The sequence below is a fragment of the Nyctereutes procyonoides genome, unplaced genomic scaffold, assembly GCF_905146905.1.
Source record: "Nyctereutes procyonoides isolate TBG_1078 unplaced genomic scaffold, NYPRO_anot_genome, whole genome shotgun sequence".
In the NCBI taxonomy this organism is placed as follows: Eukaryota; Metazoa; Chordata; class Mammalia; order Carnivora; family Canidae; genus Nyctereutes; species Nyctereutes procyonoides.
This window is the reverse complement of record NW_026575031.1, coordinates 3,724,112-3,745,000: the sequence shown is the minus strand read 5'-3', so window position 1 is coordinate 3,745,000 and position 20,889 is coordinate 3,724,112. Positions and strand designations below refer to the sequence as shown.

General features: G+C 36.5%; 1 protein-coding gene across 8 annotated transcripts in view; it reads right to left on the bottom strand.

Moving 5' to 3' along the window:
- Nucleotides 1-20,889, bottom strand: part of CDIN1 (CDAN1 interacting nuclease 1) — a 228,629-nt gene that overhangs the window by 163,611 nt on the left and 44,129 nt on the right. For 6 of the 8 annotated variants that reach the window (XM_055316932.1, XM_055316926.1, XM_055316928.1 and 3 more), the window contains exons 2-5: nucleotides 12,121-12,166; nucleotides 11,167-11,231; nucleotides 3,675-3,735; nucleotides 286-358 (exon numbers count right to left, since the gene is read on the bottom strand). In XM_055316932.1, coding sequence (XP_055172907.1) covers nucleotides 286-337 — 52 coding nt within the window. In that variant the 5' untranslated portion in view covers nucleotides 338-358; nucleotides 3,675-3,735; nucleotides 11,167-11,231; nucleotides 12,121-12,166. The remainder of the gene's footprint in view (nucleotides 1-285; nucleotides 359-3,674; nucleotides 3,736-11,166; nucleotides 11,232-12,120; nucleotides 12,167-20,889) is intronic. The other 2 variants (XM_055316931.1, XM_055316929.1) reach the window with 2 other exon arrangements.

Here is a 20,889-nt window from a genome sequence, read left to right as displayed (position 1 = left end):
TTCTGTATATGAAAGATGAATCAATTTTTGAGTTTGATACACATTGTCTATTTTGCTGAATGAAGAGGTGAATGTAGAATTTAGACAAAGAAGAAAGCATTATTCTGAAGACTACTGAAGTTGTGGGTGGTCCTTTAAATAGCATTTAATTGTCATTAACTGTTCATGATAGCTGTTTTGGAATCTGGCACTCATTAAGTGACTTGAAATGCTGTGTAAATTATTTTTAAACTGGGGGGAGGGAGTGAAAGAGTATGGCTAGAAAAAAGAAAAAAGGTAACTCACGTGGCATTTCCTCGTGCTCTTGTAGAAACCTCTCCAGTATAATCCGAGCCATTAATGAGGGTGCATAGTCCACCTTTACAAACAGAAATAGAAAATTAAAACTGTCAAGTTGTGCAAGCGGTTGATATTCCAATATTTTGTCAACACTGAAGATTAAGTCGATTTTAATCAACCACAGCAAGCATCATTCATTAAAATCTTTCCTACTCTTGGTGGCTTCCATCATAATAAAATCATAACAAGTATGATCTGTCCTAGTGAAAGAGTAAGTGGGTCAAATTTATTGAATATAATATTGGAGCAAAAGGATAGAACAACCTGGAAAGAGTATTAATCTAAAACAGTGAAATGAACTTTTTTTTTTTTAACCTCTCCCCAGTTTTTTCCACTGGTAGGCCAATACTATTTGTTATTCTAGCCATTATTCTTTCTTTCCAACTATCTATATTTACATTGTTTTGAATTTCAAAAAAAAAAAAAGAAGGAAATCCTTTCTCTTAGTGACTGCTTTCAGAACCTGTCTTGAATTTCCTTAGCCATTAAGAATGTGGATTTTACTGATTTTAGTTTATTTTATCCTTAAAGACATAACCAAAGTTTTGGTATAAGTTCCTTACGTATAAAAGATCTTGTTTAATATCTTGTTCAATACTGTTGAGACATTAATACTAAAAGAGACAACAATAATAATCCCTGCACTATAAAATCACCATCTTCGGGTTTATCTGAAATGTTACCTATCTATTTAGTTAATACAGAACCCAAGGAGGTAACTTTCTTCTAAAGGATTGAAAAGAAAACAGGAATACTCAGGCCAACAGTCATTTTAATTAATTAAAAATATACCTACTCTTTCGGAAACATACCGTTTTCTTTTTGGTTCTCAGATCTTTTATTAAGCATGGATTTAATTTCCCCAGAAAATTGGTGTGTGTTTTTCAAGAGCGCTAATGCTCCCCTAAAATAAGTCTTTTTCTCTTAGGTGTAAGATAGCAAATGTTCTTCAGATATTATCACCATGAATTTTTCTTGACAGGTTTTCAAGTCCTGTATTCATACCAAAATTTTATCTTGATTTAGTAACTAGACAAAAAGGCTGGCTTCATTTGTATGAACAGTTTTTTCAAATATGTATGTACTTGGATGCCCTTAAATTCCCCAAGTAGAAAGAAATGCTTTCCACGAAGCTGCTTATTCCTAGTAACCCACATCAGAGCTGACACATGAAAAATGGTGAAATTACTGAAGGTAGTCCAGCCTGAATAAGGACTACCTTATTAGTTCAGGTACTTGCATCTCCCTAATTTTCATATTAATCATGTGTCCATCTTTCTCTGAAATAGGGCCATCATGCTTCATGTCAGAATTTAGCATGTAAGTAAAATTCATAGTGCTTCAAATCTCACTTGAAAATATTTGTGTGGAGAGAACAGAATGACTGATCTTATTATTACTCACAAAATGAGATTTCCTAAAATGTTCATTTTTAGCCTTGAAATAGGAAAATCAGTATTAAGATATTTATAAAATCACTGATGACGGCATCTAGTCCCTGCCCCCCAAATCAACAATACGGTGTTCCTGTTTAAGAGAGCTACTGCACACTCTAATGTACCAATGTTATATATTTCTCATCAGTTTTTACAGTTTCCACTGATTAAATATATATTGACTCATAAAGCATTACCATCATATCAGTTGTCACCAGATACAAGCATATGTCACCTAAGTATTTACCATCATATAAAAATGGCAGCTTGGTTGTTTAGAAGCCATAATCTGGTACCAATCATTTCCAAATTTCCTTAATGCATTAGCAGTCACTCAGAAAGTACTACTACCTCTGTGGCAATCTGCAGCCAAAGGACAGAAAAAAATCTTTAATAACTCTTTCTTCTCTTTGGTTAAGTATTCTGTATATTCGTGGTAAATAACAAGTTTACCGATGTAGGAGAAAATGTGTTAGTGGCTTAAAATTTTCCATAGTACTAGAAGATGGATGGTAAAGGCAGCTAAATAGCTAAGCTCAACAAGAAATATCCATTAAAAATTCAAATGAATACAAATGGCTACTACGTAACACTTATGTCATCAATATCATCCTCCATAACAATGAGTGCCATGCTGCATCACATTATTTCTAGATGCTGTTAGCTCTTTTTTTTTTTTCATACAGGCCAATCACTAAATTCCTAGTCACAGCACAGCTACCTCAAGTTGCTAATATAATCAACTCATAACAAACAAGTCCCAAGACATTTAAAAACCACCTTGCTTTAGAAGCAGAAAAAAATATGAATAAGATACATGTTTTGCTAGGAGGAGAAGTGAATTTTATATGTTAACTATCCTATCAGGCTGTGTAGACACTGCCCAGACTATTAAAACCTTCCAGTAACTGATAGGTAATTGCTCATTTGCTGACTGTAGTGGCGCACAGCAGACAGAAGCTGTGAGAGGAGCCATCCTTCCTTGCTAATGTAACATGTAGAATTTGCTGCTACCACACTTAATGCTCACAGTACTGAGTCATCTTTAATGCAAACACACATTTTCTGCCTTGTTTCTATGTTTTCCATTATAATGCAACACAAAAACAGTGTACATTGCATTCCATCCCTGCGAGGTTTGCATAAGCAGTTCCAAGTTAGACTAAATATTGTATTGTTCTTATTACAGTGGATAAATATTTCAAAGTTTAGGAATTAAATATTTTATTTTTCAGTATGCTCTCTGCCACTACTATGAACTTTTTACAGCTCCTTCATTCGTGGAATATCTTTAGGGTTTCCTTTTTTAAATGTAAGACTATTATTTGTATCCCCGAACAGAAGCAGAGCAGAGTTAACAAATAAGTTCAATAAATCACTTTATACTTGGTGTTTCTAAGAACAGTATGCTTCTTGATATAAAGAGACTTTTCTACGAGGCATGAATCTTTTATCATAATAAAAGTACGGACAAAAAGATAAATCAAGTAAACATTACATTTCTAAGTATACAATTTCTCTCTTCATTGTTATAATAGCATAGATTTTCTTGGCATATGTCTCTTAACACAGGTATTTCTCACACTAAATTAAGACAACACATCCAAAGATGAGCATGTCCTGAGCTGCTTGGTTGAAATTTCCCACAAAATAAGAAACCAAGAAGCTGTTTACACATTTGCCTTAAAAGGAGCAGACTAATTATGTTAACTGATTTATTAATATATGAAGTTCTTTGTCCAATTATTAAAACTACAAAGAGACCAGGGAGCAATTTAAATGTCTAATGTACCTCAAAATCTCTTTCTTTAAGGTTAATTATAATTCCAAGCAGAGTTACTCTAGACAGGCCCTGTAGGTTTTATGCAGGTTTAAATAAAATAATAACAATAACATTACCTCATTGGCCAGCTCCAGGAGCACTGGGGCAGTTCCATTTCTCCCCACTCCATTCAGGTACCTAGACAGACAAAGCCAAGTGGTAATGCAGTGACAAGAAAAGGCCAGCATAGACTTGTCAGCATCCCATGTGTGTACACATTTCTCCTGGGCAAATGCCACGCTCAACTCTAGTTAAAGTATGCTACTGTCATAGGAAAGCATTGAAGGGAAAAGGCAAACAAAAACAACTTACCTCAAACCCACTGGCAACTTACTAACTGAAGTTGGGGGCACAAGCTGTGAGCAAGTCGGTCTCCCTTGCTTTCGTCTTCTAACATGTAAAGTGAAGACGGAAGGGATTTTGAAAAGAACTAGCCCTATCACCCAGCTTTATCTGTACCACAAAGCACTTTATGGAGAGGAAATCAGTTTACTCTTATGGTTTGAAAAAAAGAATCCATGCATTCATCTCACCTTTTTATTTACTTCTGTTTCACAACACTGGTTGACATCTTATTGAGAAACAAATGGGACAGACTTGTCATCGGTGGGCCAACACACCTTGTCAGGCAACACAAGCCATCATCTTACCTGCCCTGCATTTCCATCATAACCTCCATCCCTCCTCGTTGCCAAACCCAGCTAAAAAAAAAAAAAAAAAAAAAAAAAAAAAAACACCGAACCAAAAAAACTTCCCCAAATCCATCCCAAAAATGGAAGCCAGAGTGATTTTTATTTTTCAGTAAAAATTTTAATGTGCCATTCTCCCGGAAACACTTTATAGCTCCACATTAAATCTCGAGATTCAATTATAACCACTTAATATTTATCAATTTCTACATAATCTGGTTCTCAACTACTGTCCTCAGCCAGTCTTATCTGTAGTCACTGTTCTGCACTCCAACTTTCACCTGGAGAACTCATGATTCAGCTGACACCTAACTTTTCTCAAACCACCACAAGCCTGGGGAATGTGAGGTGTCCCAAGGTACAATTGATGACCACCATGTAACTCTCTCCATCACTTAACATAGCAGCGTACTGTGTCTGCCTAGTTACTCTCCACCTTAACCCATTCCCCAGTGCAGGGCTGAATGCCTGATGATGATGGTAGAGGTAGAGGTATTTTATTCAATTTATTATGCCTAAAACAGCTCTCGGCTTACAATAGGTGATTACCTTATGCATATATGTATTTTTAAATAAATTACTGATTTAATGACTTTTAAAATTTTTTTTCTAAGATTGATTAATTGATTGATTCATGAGAGATACACAGAGATAGAGGCAGAGACTTAGGCAGAGGGAGAAGCAGGCTCCCCACAGGAAGCCCAACACAGGACTTGATCCCGGATCTGGGGATCAGGCCCTGAGTCGAAGGCAGACACTCAACTGCTGAGCCACCCAGGTGTCCCTGATTTAAAAACTTTTAAGAGCCACACTGGACAAGAGAATTCAACACGGACGTTTTCTCTAGAGCATGCTGTTTGAGTGAATAAGTTAACAATACCTGTTTGATAGTAAAAATCAAAGTCAACAGGTGAGGTCTTCCATAGAACTACCACAAGCAGATACTAAATTATATTACTTCGTAAGTATATTTATGAAGATATATGATTTTTCTACAAACAAAGTAGAATAAAAGTAAATTATTCAAGGTAGGAAGTCTCAGGATCATTATAACCTCAAAGTAATTCTAATAAGTTCATTTTCCATATATCAGGGACTTTCTCGAAAAAACTGTTTAGGAATCTAATAGAGAAATAAGCACTTTCAGGAGAAAAGGGCAAGTGTGGTTTAGAGAAAGGTCCCTGGGAAACAGCTTAGCTTAGAATCTCACATCAACTCACAACAATTCCACTGCATGGCTAAGGCTGCTCAATAAACAGCCAATCGTTTCAGTCAAGTCTAACCAACTAATCCTGTGCTCACAGCCACCAAACATGCTCATCTGTTAAGGGTTCAGACTTTGGGTCAGATGAGTTAAACCTATATTGATATTAGGGTATCTTTACAACTTTCGACTCAATGTTCATTTATCACACAAGTATTTTTGAGCTAACTTATACTGAGCCTATTCCAGGTTCTAAAGAGGCAGGAGGGAACAAACCTTCCATGGTTCCTGATGTCATATTCTAGTGGAGAGACAAACAATGAAAACACAGAGATACATACATAATATAATGATATATATGCTACCATAAAGTGTAAACTTAGATGAGGTAGTCAGAAAGCCCAACCCTAAGAAAGTGACACTTGGGTAGAGACTTGTAAGAAGGAAAGTGATGAGCATGGGAGGAAGAACATTCCCAGCAAGAGGACAGTAAGCACAAATATCAGGAATGGGCCTGGGGTTTGGGGTGTGTGAGGACCAGGAAAGGCTCTAATGTGACCAGAGTAGAGCTTTGACAGCCACTGCCTATGGCAGAGAACTGTCATTTGGATTCAGAATGACATGGTTTCATGGAAATATTAACCATGCATTAACCATGAACCAATGGAGAGCGTAACAGGAGATGGTCTAACCATAACCTACTATACCTATATAGAAATATGTTCATACCTAATATAGTGGGAATTCCTAATTACTTGTTAAAAGCTGCCTAGTTGCCAAGAAACAAAACCCCAGGGTACTGATGAAACCCATCTACGCTCTCTTAGCTGGTGACGGTAAAGCTCTGAAATGGAACCCTACCTCCCAAGGTCTACTAAGGTGCCTTCCAAAGCTGAAGGGTAGACCTGCTTCTGAATATATTTATTCTCCAATTTATTTCCTAACTATATTCTGTAATACTTCAGGAGTGCTAGGGCAAAGAAATTAAGTGAAAATTAATTTGAAGTAGTAGTTTTACTTTCTGGGAAATTTGTCTTCTATACAAGCGACTGATCAGGTTTATTCAAATTTTTAGCTATGCAATCAAAGGGGCATACTAATGACAAAAAAACATTCAGTAAGGACAAAACTGGAAATTCCTAATGCTACCCTGCAAACTTGCTGTGCAGACTTTCCATACATTTACAATGATTTGTTTCTCTCTCATTTAGACTGGAAGCTCCGTGGGAGGAATCTACACAAATGTATGCTGACCCTACATCCAACAGATCCTTAGCAAAGGTCTGAATTTTAAGTGACATAAAAGGATGTGATTATGAGCACTACATTAAGGTGACCTGGTCCATCTTCTAATATCTATTGATAAATTAAAACTACTTTGGACAGAAGCTATGTGTCATCTTCTAGCTTTGCCAAAAGAGGACTAAGAAGTGTTTATCTTGTGGGTAAACCACCCTCAAAAGATCTTCATAGAAGGTCCATCTTATGTTTTCTTGAGTGTGAAAGATTCATTAGCATCTAAGATTAAAAATAGTATGTGTTAATTTAAAAGATTTTTAAAAAGGTTTTATTTATTTATTTGAGAGAGAGAGAGAGAGCTTGCACTTGAGAGAGTATGGAGGGGGTGGGGGGCTGGCTGTGGTGGGAGGGGAGGAGCAGAATGAGAAGACAACTCCTCGCTGAGTAGGGAGCCTTGCATAGGGGCCTCCAACCCAGGACCCTGGGATCATGACCTGAGCAGAAGGCAGATGCACAAATGACTGAGCTACCCAGGTGCCCCTGATTTAAAATACTAAAGGCAAAGTTATTTGATCTTTATTATTTTCATAATAATTATAACGGCAGAACTTCAAAAACCTACCAAAATTCTATGCTAAGCCTATAGGTGAATACTACCTTTGTTGATTCTACCTTTAAAATATTTGGAGCCGATCCCCATGTATGTAGCTGTTTTCCCACTAAAACAGAGCAGCTGAGGATAGGTATCATGTCTTATTCACATTCATATACTTGATTCCTAGCATGGTAGATGGGACACAGTGAATGCAAAGTAAATTGTGCTAATTAAACAAAAGAGTGGTACAAATTTTCAGAAACTACTTTTGTCATGTAATGTCAATAACATATTTGAGCTGGCCTTTTTCCCATGTGAACATGTGAATGAAGTTCAATTGATCTGATTCTATAAAGCTAATAAAGCTGGCCCTCAAACAGTGTGTGTTAGAAGAAGGGAAAGATGGGAGTCAACATTTCTAAGCTTTGCTATTGATGGGGATTTAAAAATCTGACCACTTGTGAACATGTCTGTGTGTGTGCATACATGCCCATGTGCAATAGTCTGGATGGACCTAAGTAAATTTTACCAAGTATGTCTCCTTTATGGAAGTAAAATGCAATTAATGCAAGGAGAAAGAATAGAGCTGTTTTCAAAATGAACATTCAAGCTGTATCAGTACGTACACAGTATGAAGAACTGAGGAAATTTCCTCAATAATTCAAAAGCTTGAGAAAGCATTTTCAGCTGATATTTGGATATTTTGAACTTTCATTTAAGCATGATGGAATCACAATATATACTATATGTTCTATAAATACAGACTTTGAATTCTGAATTAGGATCATCTCAACACTAGCAAGAATGCAGACACACAGGAATTCTTAGACAGTGCTAGGAGGAAACCATTACCACCTTTCTAGACAGTAATTTCGCAACATATAATAAAATCCTTAAACGCTCATTATTTGCACCAGTAATTACACATTTACAGAAATCTTAAACTAATCCAGAATGCAAATACTTATGTACCAAAATGTTTACCACAATACTATTTTTATATTACAGCATTGGAAACAATATGTTCAACAGAGTTATAATTCAGTAAATTATGGTACTTTCCATGTGATGAAGTAATCCAATCAATAAAATGTTTACAAAAAGCTTTCTACAAAGTAGTATTATGTCATATACATTTTTTTTCCAAATATAAAATTCAGAATTCACAATGGTATATATATAGTATGACCTCATCTATATAAAAATGGATTGACAAAAGACCAGAATGAAAAACACCCCTGTGGTTATCTCTAGCTGCCACAATTACAGGCAATCATTCATTCCTTTCTACACCACTACAAGTGTATTAATTTCTAGAATACCCAAGTATTACTTTTATAAAAGAAAAAGAATTAAAGAAAGTATTAACATTGTCAAATTGCTTTTAAATATGTTTTGATATAATACAATTTGCCTTTATTATCATCAGCTAGAAAACAAAACTCTCTTAAGGCCAATTTACCTTAGAGAATACAGGGACATTTAACTGGCTCATTTACAAGAGGCTGTGTGGTCAATCCATCTGAAAGTTAACAATATGGCCCATCTCCAAGCATAGAGAGCAGGGCAGAAAGCCAGGGAGCAGGGTGGTAAAGGAAGAAACTAGTGAGGCTGCTTTCTCTTTAGTCTGTCCATTACAGCCTAACTTCACATTTTTGCTTGGAATGTTGTGACTCCTTGAAACAACTGAGATTCTCACGTTTAAATAAATTCATAAATATATTTGTGGGAAGCCCAGGTAGCTCAGCAGTTTAGCACCACCTTCGGCCCAGGGTGTGATCCTGGAGTTCTAGGATCGAGTCCCACATCCAGCTCCCTGCATGGAGCCTGCTTCTCCCTCTGCCCTGTGTCTCTTCCTCTGGGTCTCTCATGAATAAATAAATAAAATCTTAAAAAAATAATAATAATAATAAATAAATATATTTGTATATATTCTATATTCTCATTATTGCTCACTCAAATGTTCATCATTAAGTAACCAGATTTATAGGAAAGAATTTTATTTCCGACTTGACCTACTCAGATAATCCAATAAGGTATGTTCATACTTTATTAAATATACTTTTAAATGAAACTAGATTTTAAAAAGCCATACTTAGAGATCTTAGAAATCATCTCATTAAAATGGCATTTAAAGAATGAAAATGACTGTCAGAGGGCAGCCTGACAGCCTGCCTATAAGTGGATCTCCAGATTTCTAGGAAATGCTCTATTTTCTATTGCTTACATTACCAACGCTTTAAAGACTGGACAAAGAACCAAACTTTTAATTTTTTTTTTATTTATGAGAGAGAGAGAGAGAGAGAGAGAGAGAGAGAGAGAGAGAGAGAGATGCAGAGACGCAGGCAGAGGGAGAAGCAGGCTCCATGCACCGGGAGCCCGACGTGGGATTCGATCCCGAGTCTCCAGGATCGCGCCCTGGGCCAAAGGCAGGCACCAAACCGCTGCGCCACCCAGGGATCCCCAGAACCAAACTTTTATATGATGGGCTAAGATAATAGTTTTTACAAACAAAAATGTACTTTTTGATGGGTAAGTAGCTTTTCAGTCTTTCTTTGGAGGGCCTGAGTTCCAAAGTATTGCTGACTTCCTAACACCCTGTGAGCCATTCCTCATTTTTCACACATGATTTAAGTTATAACTTTAATTTAAATGTTGATGTCACTGAGATTATAATTCTTGAAAAAATCAATTCAAATTCTACAAAGACTTGTTTAAAGGGGAATTCTACTAGACACAAAAGTGGGCAAATGTGGTGTGTATACCTGTAACAGATGCTGAAGAGATCTCTTACCATACATGGTACAGTGTATACTTTCTTAAAAAGCTAACTTCAATAACTTTTCTTTTCAATAAACGCTTCTCAATTCTTAAAAAATGACTTTACAGAAACATGATACCAATATTTATTCTAGGTCCTCATTTCATTCATAAAATTTTTGTGCATAAAAATCATTCATCTAAAATCGGTGGTGTCATTCTCATCACAGAAACGACATGTCAATCTTAGGTGTAATAATTTAAGAGCATATTTCAGACAGTTTTCCTTTCTGATATATCCTTGAAATATTTAAGAAACCAACCAACAATTCTAATGCAGGCCATTACCATTTACAGTTATAAATTATTCAGTCATTATTACCAAAGACAATAACATGTTTAGAATTTTTTTAAAAGAGCCATTTTAAAATTCTGTTTTAGAACAGAGGTTGAAAACTATTTATAGTAAATTAAGCTGAAGTCAAAAAATCTCCTGGACATTATGTTGTTGATTTATACCCAGACTTTTTTTTAAATACAAAACCCCATTTAAAATGTGACAGTTGTCTATTATTATACATCTCCGTATGTCCTTACTTGACATGTTTTTTTCCCCTCATTTCAAAAATGGCAAACCCAATACCTATGACGCAACATAGAAGTGAGCCAAAATTCAATTTTGTTTTCTAACACATTTTTCAACTTGTTGATATAAATAAGAAATAAAATTTGGCTTGAGAGTTTTCACACATATATGTAGATACATGTGTGTATTAACATGCATCTCCACAAGATATCCACTTACAATAAGTTTAAAGTAGCCAACTGAGATTTCATAATTACTATAAGGATTTCTTACATGGTATGTACACACACAAACAATCAAGACAGTCTCACCATATTCTTTAAACATACCATTTGAGAAATCATTCAAAAATATACCTGGGGTCTTAAGCAAGACTTGTATCACAATGCCTTGAAATGTTACCATAGACAACTAATTTAGTGACCTAATTTATTCATAATTATTATTACAATTAATAGGTAGTATGATACCCTCTAGTGGGGCAGGCAGGTCATACCTCTGATAATAAGTTTCAATCGCTTCTGAAGTATGATGTTTGGCATGTGTTCTTTTAATATGTTTCTGAAACAAAACAAAAAAAGATCTTTATGTTGTGTCACACATCAGGTTCCAGAACAGAATGACATATTTCTTCATCCCAATATCTAGCACACTGGGCAAGGTGAATAAAAGAGTTTGGGGATTTAGGTGGGTGATAGGTCTTTTTTCCTTCTATTCAATGAATCCATGCATTTCAATCTCTACTGCATGGCAGAGATGTCTTCAGACTGCACAAGGTACAGTGTATGTTTAAGAGCCAACAGGGTCGTAGCAATTGAATCTAAATAAGTTTGCTTAGGGTTGCAGAGGGCAAAGGAAAACTTGTTCCCTCTTTCAACCTTTGTATTAATTTTCCCTCGATTCAATTCCATCTAAGTCCTCTGCACTCTAGTTTTACAACCCAATTGCCATTTTTAACCAGGAAGAACATTGCTTAAAAACAACTTATTTGAAAACTACAAAAAGTAATTCCATAGAGACTTGCCACTTGACTGACACCTGTCATCTCATGATAAATGACTCCATTTTCTGCCTCTCTTGCCTTCTGCCACTCCAGCAATGGTCATTTATCATCATCTCTGTCAGCAATGGAAAGCAGCACTGACAGTGCAAGTCAGCAAACATTTAGCACATGGAACGACGCAACACAGGGAAATTATTATTGTCAGAATAATAATGGTTTAGCATAATTTATTACAGGTCCACCAAATAAGCAAAGGCTAGATGTTATTAGACAGATGGATGGGTAGGCTTGGCAGGCCTCCACTGAGACGCAGGCGGTGCTTGATGTGGAAAGGAGAACATCCTCCAACCCAATCAGAGAGCTGGCAGTTCAATTACAAAGAAATAAAGGGACATTCATCATTCAATTAGGCACCTGTCAACCCTCACAAAGGAGAAAACTTCTAACCTGGTACTCCTGGGAGAAGATGCTCAGCAGAGTGGCCTGCGATTGACTGGAACAAATAAAAGAAGGACAAAGTTAATTACTGGAGTGCACGGCAAAGAAACAAAAGAGAAAGGAGCTTCAAAGGTAGGCCTGCTGCCCTGTAATCTAACAGAACATGAAAACAAGTGTGGAAAAGTTGTTCCAGATGAACACCTCAAACAAAGGCTTCCTGCTGCTAGGTCAAGGAGACAGAGAAAGGGAAGGGGGAAAATATGGATGGTCTTAGAGCAAATGCTCATACGATTTGGACATTTTGTAACTTTAGGATGATTCTAAATCATGTCTGTAGTGCACAGTTATGTTAAAACAGATCAAAAGGAGGTAAGGTTTATTTCCCTTTATAAATGATAAGAGTTAAACCCTATAAACAGTGGAGGACATGCAGTTCACTTTCTGGCAACAGTCTAAATTTACTTCATTGGTGGACAGGTATCATCTTCTGCAGCTAGCACAGAGACAGGTGTAAAAAACTTTGGTCTTCACTAGAAGTATAACCAAGAGACCACTGGGACATTCCTACTGACACCAACGGGCTTTGAAAATGGAAGCTTTCGCAGTAGAAAGCCGAGGTCCTGGGAGTGAGTCATTCCCAAAGACTGCCATGAGCCTTATTCATCTAAGACTCCATGCAATGTCAAACACCTGGCAGGGAAGCAACCTGGAAAACACTCTTCCCAAGTGGGACTTTTCCTCTCACAATTGGAATTTTTTTTTCTCTAAAAAGCAATCAATATCCTACTGCTACTCTTTTTGATTGCCCTCTGTAGATATATCTACCTTATCACACATCTCAAGAACAATTAATTATTTCTGATATATTTTCCTACTAAATGCTATCTGAACAAATTACAGCATTAATAATTCAACTTTTATGGTACACCAAAGCACTAGGAATAATTAAGATTTTTCTATGCGTGAATGAAACCTCTTAAGTTCATCACAGGTAATTTGGAGAGTGTGAAATACAAACAATGACACCATATTTCTTTACTCGCTGCCACAATGTTGTCATCTTCTGCACACTGTCAAAGGTTTGGCCTCGAACCCCTTTCCATTCTCATCAGACTACAAAAAAAATAGGTTAAAAAAACCACAAACACTGTAAATGTTCAGCAAGGAAAACCAATCATTACTAAAGAACTGCTTCAATAACTCAAATGCACTGAAACTGAATAAAAAGTTATAAACTTGTTATAGTCTATTTTTTTCAGTTTCCCTTTAAAAATAGAAACCACCTTTGAAAGAGCCAACTTTACATGTAAAAATCTTCCTATTATTCCTGGCTTGCCTGAACTTCATAAGAAATCATATAACCCAGTAGCGTTTTCTGACAACCAGCTTCTGAAAAAAAAAGAAGTGGCAAGATTAAGCCCAGATCTTTATAAACTACTGAATAAGTCAATATGTTAGATATTTATGTGCAATAAATAGACCCTCTCCTCATTGTACAGCAAAATATATTTAGGTTAGCCATTTGATGATAGGCAAAATATCAGTCTCTAAGTGTCAGAAAATATGATGAAAATAAATATGCTTGTAATGGGCAAGTTGGGGACCAATGACTAATGAAGAGGGAACAAAACTGTGAATAAAACAAAAGCATAAGCATGGAGGCCCAGAATGGGAAAAGTAAGAGATAGCTGGGGAAGTAAGTCCAGGAATAAACAGTTTCATAGTGAGAAGCTGGTTAGGAATTGAGGAAACTATAAAAATGGAGGACGAGATAATGTCTTTAGCTAGGAAATGGTCTTTCAACTGCTTAGAATTCAATTCAGTGGAAACTGTGGACAGAGCCTATGGAGTAACCTATTTTCTTAATGGCCAATGGGGTTAAAGAGAAGATTCCAGGAGGAGATAAAACTGGCCTAGATATAAAGAGAGCAAATGAGGAGCACCTGGGTGCCTTGGTTGGTTAAACATCTGCCTTCAGCTCAGGTCATGATTTTAGGGTCCTGGGATCCAGCTCCTGTCGGGCCCCCTATTCAGCGGGGGCCTGCTTCTCCCTCTCCCTCTGCTGCTCCCCCTGCTTGTGCTCTCTCTCTCTCTCAAATAACAATCTTTAAAAAAGAGAGAGAGAAAGAGAGAACAAATGACATACTTAGCATAGTAAAAAGGACAGACAGACCTGGGTATAAAATACTTTGGGTTTGGTTAACTAGATGAAGCTGTAGAGAGCTGAATGCCCTCTGCAAGGTTACTTGCGAACCAAGCTATGTGTTCCTTTATGTGCTGAGCTTACAGAATAATGTTAATAAGACTCACACCTTAAAGAGCAGTAAAGTATTAGTGCAACCAAGACACTGACTCCAGTGTATATTATTTGTTACTCTCCTCTGGAGTATTAATTCTGAGAAGATATTCCAAATGGAAAGAAGCAAGTGAAGATTAGAGCAATCACAATCTTCAAGTGTACAGCAGTGAAGAGCTTACCACATCTGCTCTTCCCCCTCCCAGCGTTTGATTTGACTAGCTAAGAGTGCATAAGTTTTGGTATAAATTCAACAATTACCAGGTTCGCAAGGAATATGGTTTTTAGCCAGAGGGGAGAAAAAGATACTGCATAACCATAAAGTCTGTTTTGAACACCACAGTCAATCAGTCGGCAGTATTCTCTAAGCATCTATAATGTCCTGAGGTCATGGGTAGGGGAAAATATGCCATCAAAATTAAAATAAAGAAAAAAAAACTAAGTAACCGCCTTAGAGGAGACTTTCAACATGTATGTGCAACTGAAAAAGCAAAAATTACAACACTGTCAAGTACCAATGTATTCTTTAGGAATCTAGTGAAGCAAATCACACTCTAAATCCTCACATATTTCAAGACTGCATTGGCTTTGGAGCCTATATGTGTAGCTTAGCATATACGTGTTTTAGATTTACATGTTCAAAATTATGGTCACTTATTTTGAACAAATGCCCAAGATATATTATTAAAACCTCTTAAAACATCACTTTTGTCTTTTTTTTCCCATACTACTCTCCCAGGTGAAGCACCTCACCCTGCAGCTTCCTGAGAAAAGACGAGCAAACCAGTAGACCCCCAAAATGGCTATGTAAAACCCTGCCCAAGTCATGTGAGTGGCTACACAGAGCAGCAGTAGTCATATTGTAGCAGTGGGCAAACAAGAATGAGGTCAGAGCCAACACAAAGAGGATGGCAACACAGAAGATGGAAAGAGCTCGGGCCTTGAGAGCATTGTTGAGCTGCTCAACCAACCATGAATTGAACCGACTATGCTCCATACTTCTCCTGAGTAATCGTATGTGCTTCCTTTTTTTTTTTTTTTAATCTTCAAAAAGAAGAAATAAACCCACTCAGGTTTCTATGTGTCCTAGATATAGGAGACATGATAGAGGGAGGCTGAGAAAACATACTCTATCATGATGACATGGGTATGGGATGCAATACTTGGAAAGGATTGTCCATTTCTGTACTTTCTAATTCTCTTCTTAGCTGGTAGCTATGTATTTGGCTTCCTTAAAATTGTTCCTCTGCCTATCATTTTGTCACTAAATTGCTGTGAGATCATCAATTAGGGTGAGGGGGGATTTTTCCATATAGATTTTAAATACTGATGAGGTACTATTTACTCTCATTTTATATTGCATCCAGGGCTCTTCAAATGCCAGGTATATGAAAAGGTGATATACCAGTTCCTCATTCAATATTTAACTCAACATGTCCCCAAATCCATCCAGCTAAGATCTCAGTAACCTGAAGGATATTACAGAAAATGAACACCAGAGGGTCTCCTGAGTGCTATAAAGACTAAGAGCAAACAGAGTTCGGCACAGTCTTAGTTGCCACATAACTTTCATATAAGGAGGCAGTCCTTATGTTCCCAGGTGGAGATTAAAAAAAAAAAAAAAAAAGAATCTTGGGATGCCTGGGTGGCTCAGTGGTTGAGCATCTGCCTTTGGCTCAGGGTGTGACCCCAGAGTCCCGGGATCAAGTCCCACATCAGGCTCCTTGCATGGAGCTTGCTTCTTCTCCCTCTGCCTGCCTCTCTCTCTGCCTCTCTCTGTCTCTCATGAATAAATAAATAAAATCATTTAAAAAATAAAAAATAATAAAAATCTATCTTAAAAAAATTTTAAAATAGAATCTTAAGGAAGAAGATATCACACATTTTACGTTCTTCCTCTTCTCAAGTACGCAACTTCTGAAAAAAGACCGTAAGAAAGTAAATATCATTACTGACTTTCCGAGCTCCTTTGGCTAGAGGATCTGGGAAGCTTAAATGTCTACACTTTACTGAGCTCAAAATTCTCTGAGCAAAATAGATATTATTTCTGGACTCAGAAAGTAGTAAAACAATTAAAGGGAGATGAGGCCAGGTCCTCCTATGAAGCAACATACTTGGAGACCTCACAGTTTAACAAGGTAAAACCTCCCTAAGTCTGTGAAAGAACACAGTGGAACATTGGCTCTACACGGTTAGTGATTCAGAGTACTCATCAAGGAAGATCTCCTATGATAGCAATGCATCTACCCTCGCTAGCTCCCACCTTCCTACACACCTACACACAAATTTGAAATGGAGAGCCCCCCCCACCACACACACTAAAATCAAGATGAAATTCAATGAGACAGCAAGACTTGGTACCAGAAAAAATACCACTAACTTTTCCCCCCCTCAGGAAAACATAATGCAAAATGCAAAGAATCTGGAGAGAGATTACTGATGCTCTAATACTAAAGGCAGGGGAGGGAGCAGACAAGAGGAGAAAAATAGTTAAATTCAAGAAACAGAGAAATATGTATGCATTCTACCCACCCCCGTTTCCTCTCTTCCCAATTTTTAACTTCATATCAAGGTGGCAGTCTATAATTCACGCCCAACCATGGCAAATATTCCCACAAATGACTGTACATATGGCACCATCAAGCTTAGCAATAATCAATTATCAAAAAGAAAATTTAGAAAGGCTGTAGTTGTTATATGTATGAAAAAAGAGTGGTTACTGTCCCAGACTCTTAACTAACCTTGCTGGTAATCTGAAGTCAACTATAAAACAACTCTACACCAAGAGCTAAAATTTAAATGGATATTTACTTTGTGCTAGACACTATACTGGGCACTTTTGTTTTACCCCCACAACAGCCCTTTGAGGTAGGTATCTTCCTTATTTTAAAGACATGGAAATGAAGGAAGGGAAGTTAGATAATACAACTGCTTATTTGTAGGGTGGGGGATTAAAATCCAGGATCAATTCCCAAGCCCAGACTCTTCATCTCTGTGCTCATCTGCCTTACCCACATTTCCCAGAAATCAGTTCTACAAATCACGTGTACTGATAACCCTGCTTGAGTATTAATATGGTATCACACTATGCTCCAGACAACCCTTCAAGGTAGGCACTCTTGCGTTTTTAATAGAAAATTGAAGCCATGGATATTTCAACCAAATTCCACGGCCTTAGACAATATTCTACTTTTTTTTAAAAAAAAATTGCGGTTTTCCTTTAACTAGCTATATAAAAATGCTGCTCTTCCTTGAGTGGAAAGATAAAGGAATTTCAAGAAACAGTCTAGGATTAAAAAATTGTTGGGTAATTTCCACTGTTCTGCTGCAGCTAAGGTATATGTTGTTAATAACCACAGCATTGCCTGAAGATCCTCAATGTAACTACATATATGCTTTTTGCTTAAAATGCTATTTACTGCACATAAAGCAGCTTTAAATCCTTCCCTGAATAACACAGTATAAATAATCTAGTCTTCTCTATAGAAGACAACACCCTCTACCGGTGTTAATTTTATTAAATAATATTTAATGAAGAGTGTTTCCTAGTTATAAAACAGTATATATTCTGTGTAAAATGAAGAGATATCCATTGTTAGCATTCTGGCATATATGCTTCCTGTGTTTTTACTCTGTGTCCACTGTGAGTGTGTATATGTGTGTGTATCTATACACATATAAACATTTTAAAAATTTTGTTTTTAACATACTTTTTTGTTTTTAACATACTTTTTTTGTAACATACTTTTTTTTAACATACGTTCATTACGTAAGATGTTAACAATGATCTACGCCATTACATTATCTTACTCTTTTTAAACTATTTTTATTGGGAATAAGACACTATAAGGAAAAAAATAGAGAACAAAGGTATAGTCAATGAATATACAAAAACCAAAACTATATAGAGCCATTAGGTGAACAAATAGAAGACTGCTGGCACCCCCAATAGCACACTATTTGATCACCAAACTTTTCCTCTCACAAATGAACCTGATGTTTATGTTAATCCCTTTCTTACTTTTCTTTATAGTTTTACCACCCAAATAAGGATCACTAAGTTGTGTGGGTGTGCTTTGCCTGTGTGCAAACTTTACATGAATGGAACCACACAGCATTCTCTTTTGTATCTGGCCACTTTCGTGGGACATGTCCGTGAAAGTCATCCATGTTAATTTAAGTGCAGTTAAATCTTTTTTCGCTGTTCTGCAGTGTATTCTATTGTTTAAGTATATACTACATTTATCTATTTTATTGTTGATGGACATGGGAAGTGTTTTTAGTTTTTTGCTAATGAAAATAATGCTGCAGTGAACAATCTTGCATACCTTTTGGTGCACAAGTGCACACATTTCTAATGAGTAGAAATACAGGAGTGAAATTTTGGGTCATCTGACATGCGCATCTCTGGCATCAGTAGATACTGTCGTCAAACAATCATTCGATGTGTTTGTAACAATTTTAAACTCCTACCAACTCTAAAGGAGAGTGCCCACTGGTGACCATCCTGGTCACCTAGCTTAGTGCTTAGTCTGTAGCTTGTCTTTTTCATTTTCTTCACGTTATGTTTTGAAGTGCAGAAGCTTTTCATTTTGATGAAATCCAATTTATCTATTCTTTATTTTGATTACTTACACTTTCTTTTTAAAGATTATTTATTTATTTATTTATTTATTTATTCATGAGAGACACAGAGAGAGAGAGGCAGAGACACAGGCAGAGGGAGAAGCACGCTCGCTTGCTCCCTTGCTTCTCCAGGGAGCCTGATACGGGACTGGATCCTGGACCCCATGATCATGCCCCGAGCTGAAGGCAGATGCTCAACCACTGAGCCACCCAGCAATTACTGATTACTCACACTTTCTGTGTGTCTCTTTTAAGAAATCTTTGCCCATCTACAGTTATGAAGATATTTTCATAGATTTTCTCTTAGAAGCTTAATAGTGTCATCTCTTACATTGAGGCTTATGATTTATCTTGGATTAAATCTGTATATTGATAGGAGAAGCTGCAGAGTTGTTTCTTTTTTAATTTTCATACAAATATCTAATTGACCACACACCATGTGCCACCCTATTATCACTGTTGCCTTTGAGAAAACCAAATATCTGAACGTCGTCCATTTTGGGACTTTCTAATCTGTTCCACTGATTGATATATTTATCTTTACACAGATACTATATTGTTTTGATGACTGTAGCTAAACAATGTACATTTAATGTAATTACTGAAATGTTTAGGATTAAATCAATCATCTTACTAAATGCTGTCTTACCCACTACACATTCCCTGTCTCCTTTCTTGTCTTAGTTTCAGTTGTTTTAATACTTATTCTTCATTATTTGAACATTGGCAATTTGGAAGTGGTACATTCTTTACAAGTTATGCTATTCTTTTAATGATTATCATACATAATTACATGCCTCCTCAAATGATCAAAATTTATTTTTTCCAGCAATTAAAAAAATATTTTATTTATTTGAGAGAGAGAGAGAGAGAGAGAGCAGAAGCAAGGAGGAGAGGCAGAGGGAGAAGCAGACTCCCCACTGAGCATGGAGCCTGACTGGAGGCTCAATTCCAGGACCCTATGATCATGACCCTGAGCCAAAGGCAGATTCTTAACCAACTGAGCCACCCAAGCACCTCAATCAAAATTTAAATTAGTGATTAACTGCTGCCTGGAAAATATAGAAACTTCACAACACTATCTGTAATTCTCTATTCCTAAAACAAGATATTATGGACACTGTTTTAATTCTGCATACATCTTAAAAATCACAAGACACTGCTATTATTTTACAGTGTCTGTTCATTCAGATATACCAACGCATGTACCGTATCACTGCCCTTCATTCCTTCTTTCTCCACTTTTGCATCTGGAATAACTTTCTTTTAATAAATGCATCTGTACCAACGTGTAGGTAATGTCAAATTTTGGTTCTTTTAATGCTAATATTGTCTTGTTTCTCTACATGGTTTCAGGATTTTTTTTTTACCTTTTGTTTTTAGGATGTTTAACTATAGTATTTAGTAAACTCCTGCTTAGAATCTGTTGGACTTCTTAAATATGAGGCTGGATATCGCTCATCATTTTGGGAATACTCTTTATCATTATTTCTTTAAACACTGCTTTAGCACTCTCTCTCCTCCTGAAACATCAAATAAGTGTACTGAGTCCCCCCCCTTACTACTTCCTCCATCTCTTACTCTCTTTTCATATGTTCCACCTTTTTGTTATTCTTTGCTATTCTGTTATATTCTAAGTATTTTCTTCTGTTGTATCTTCCAGTTTACTAATTCTCTCTTCAATGAGGTCTAATTTACTGCTGAATCCATCCAAATTCAGTTTTTATATTTTCCACTTGTAGATTTTCTATTTGATTATTTTCCAATTAAGTTCCCTATAACATGCTACAATTTTCTTTTTTAACTTCTTGAATGAAGTACATTTATTAAAATTCTGTTACTATTCCAATAAGTAG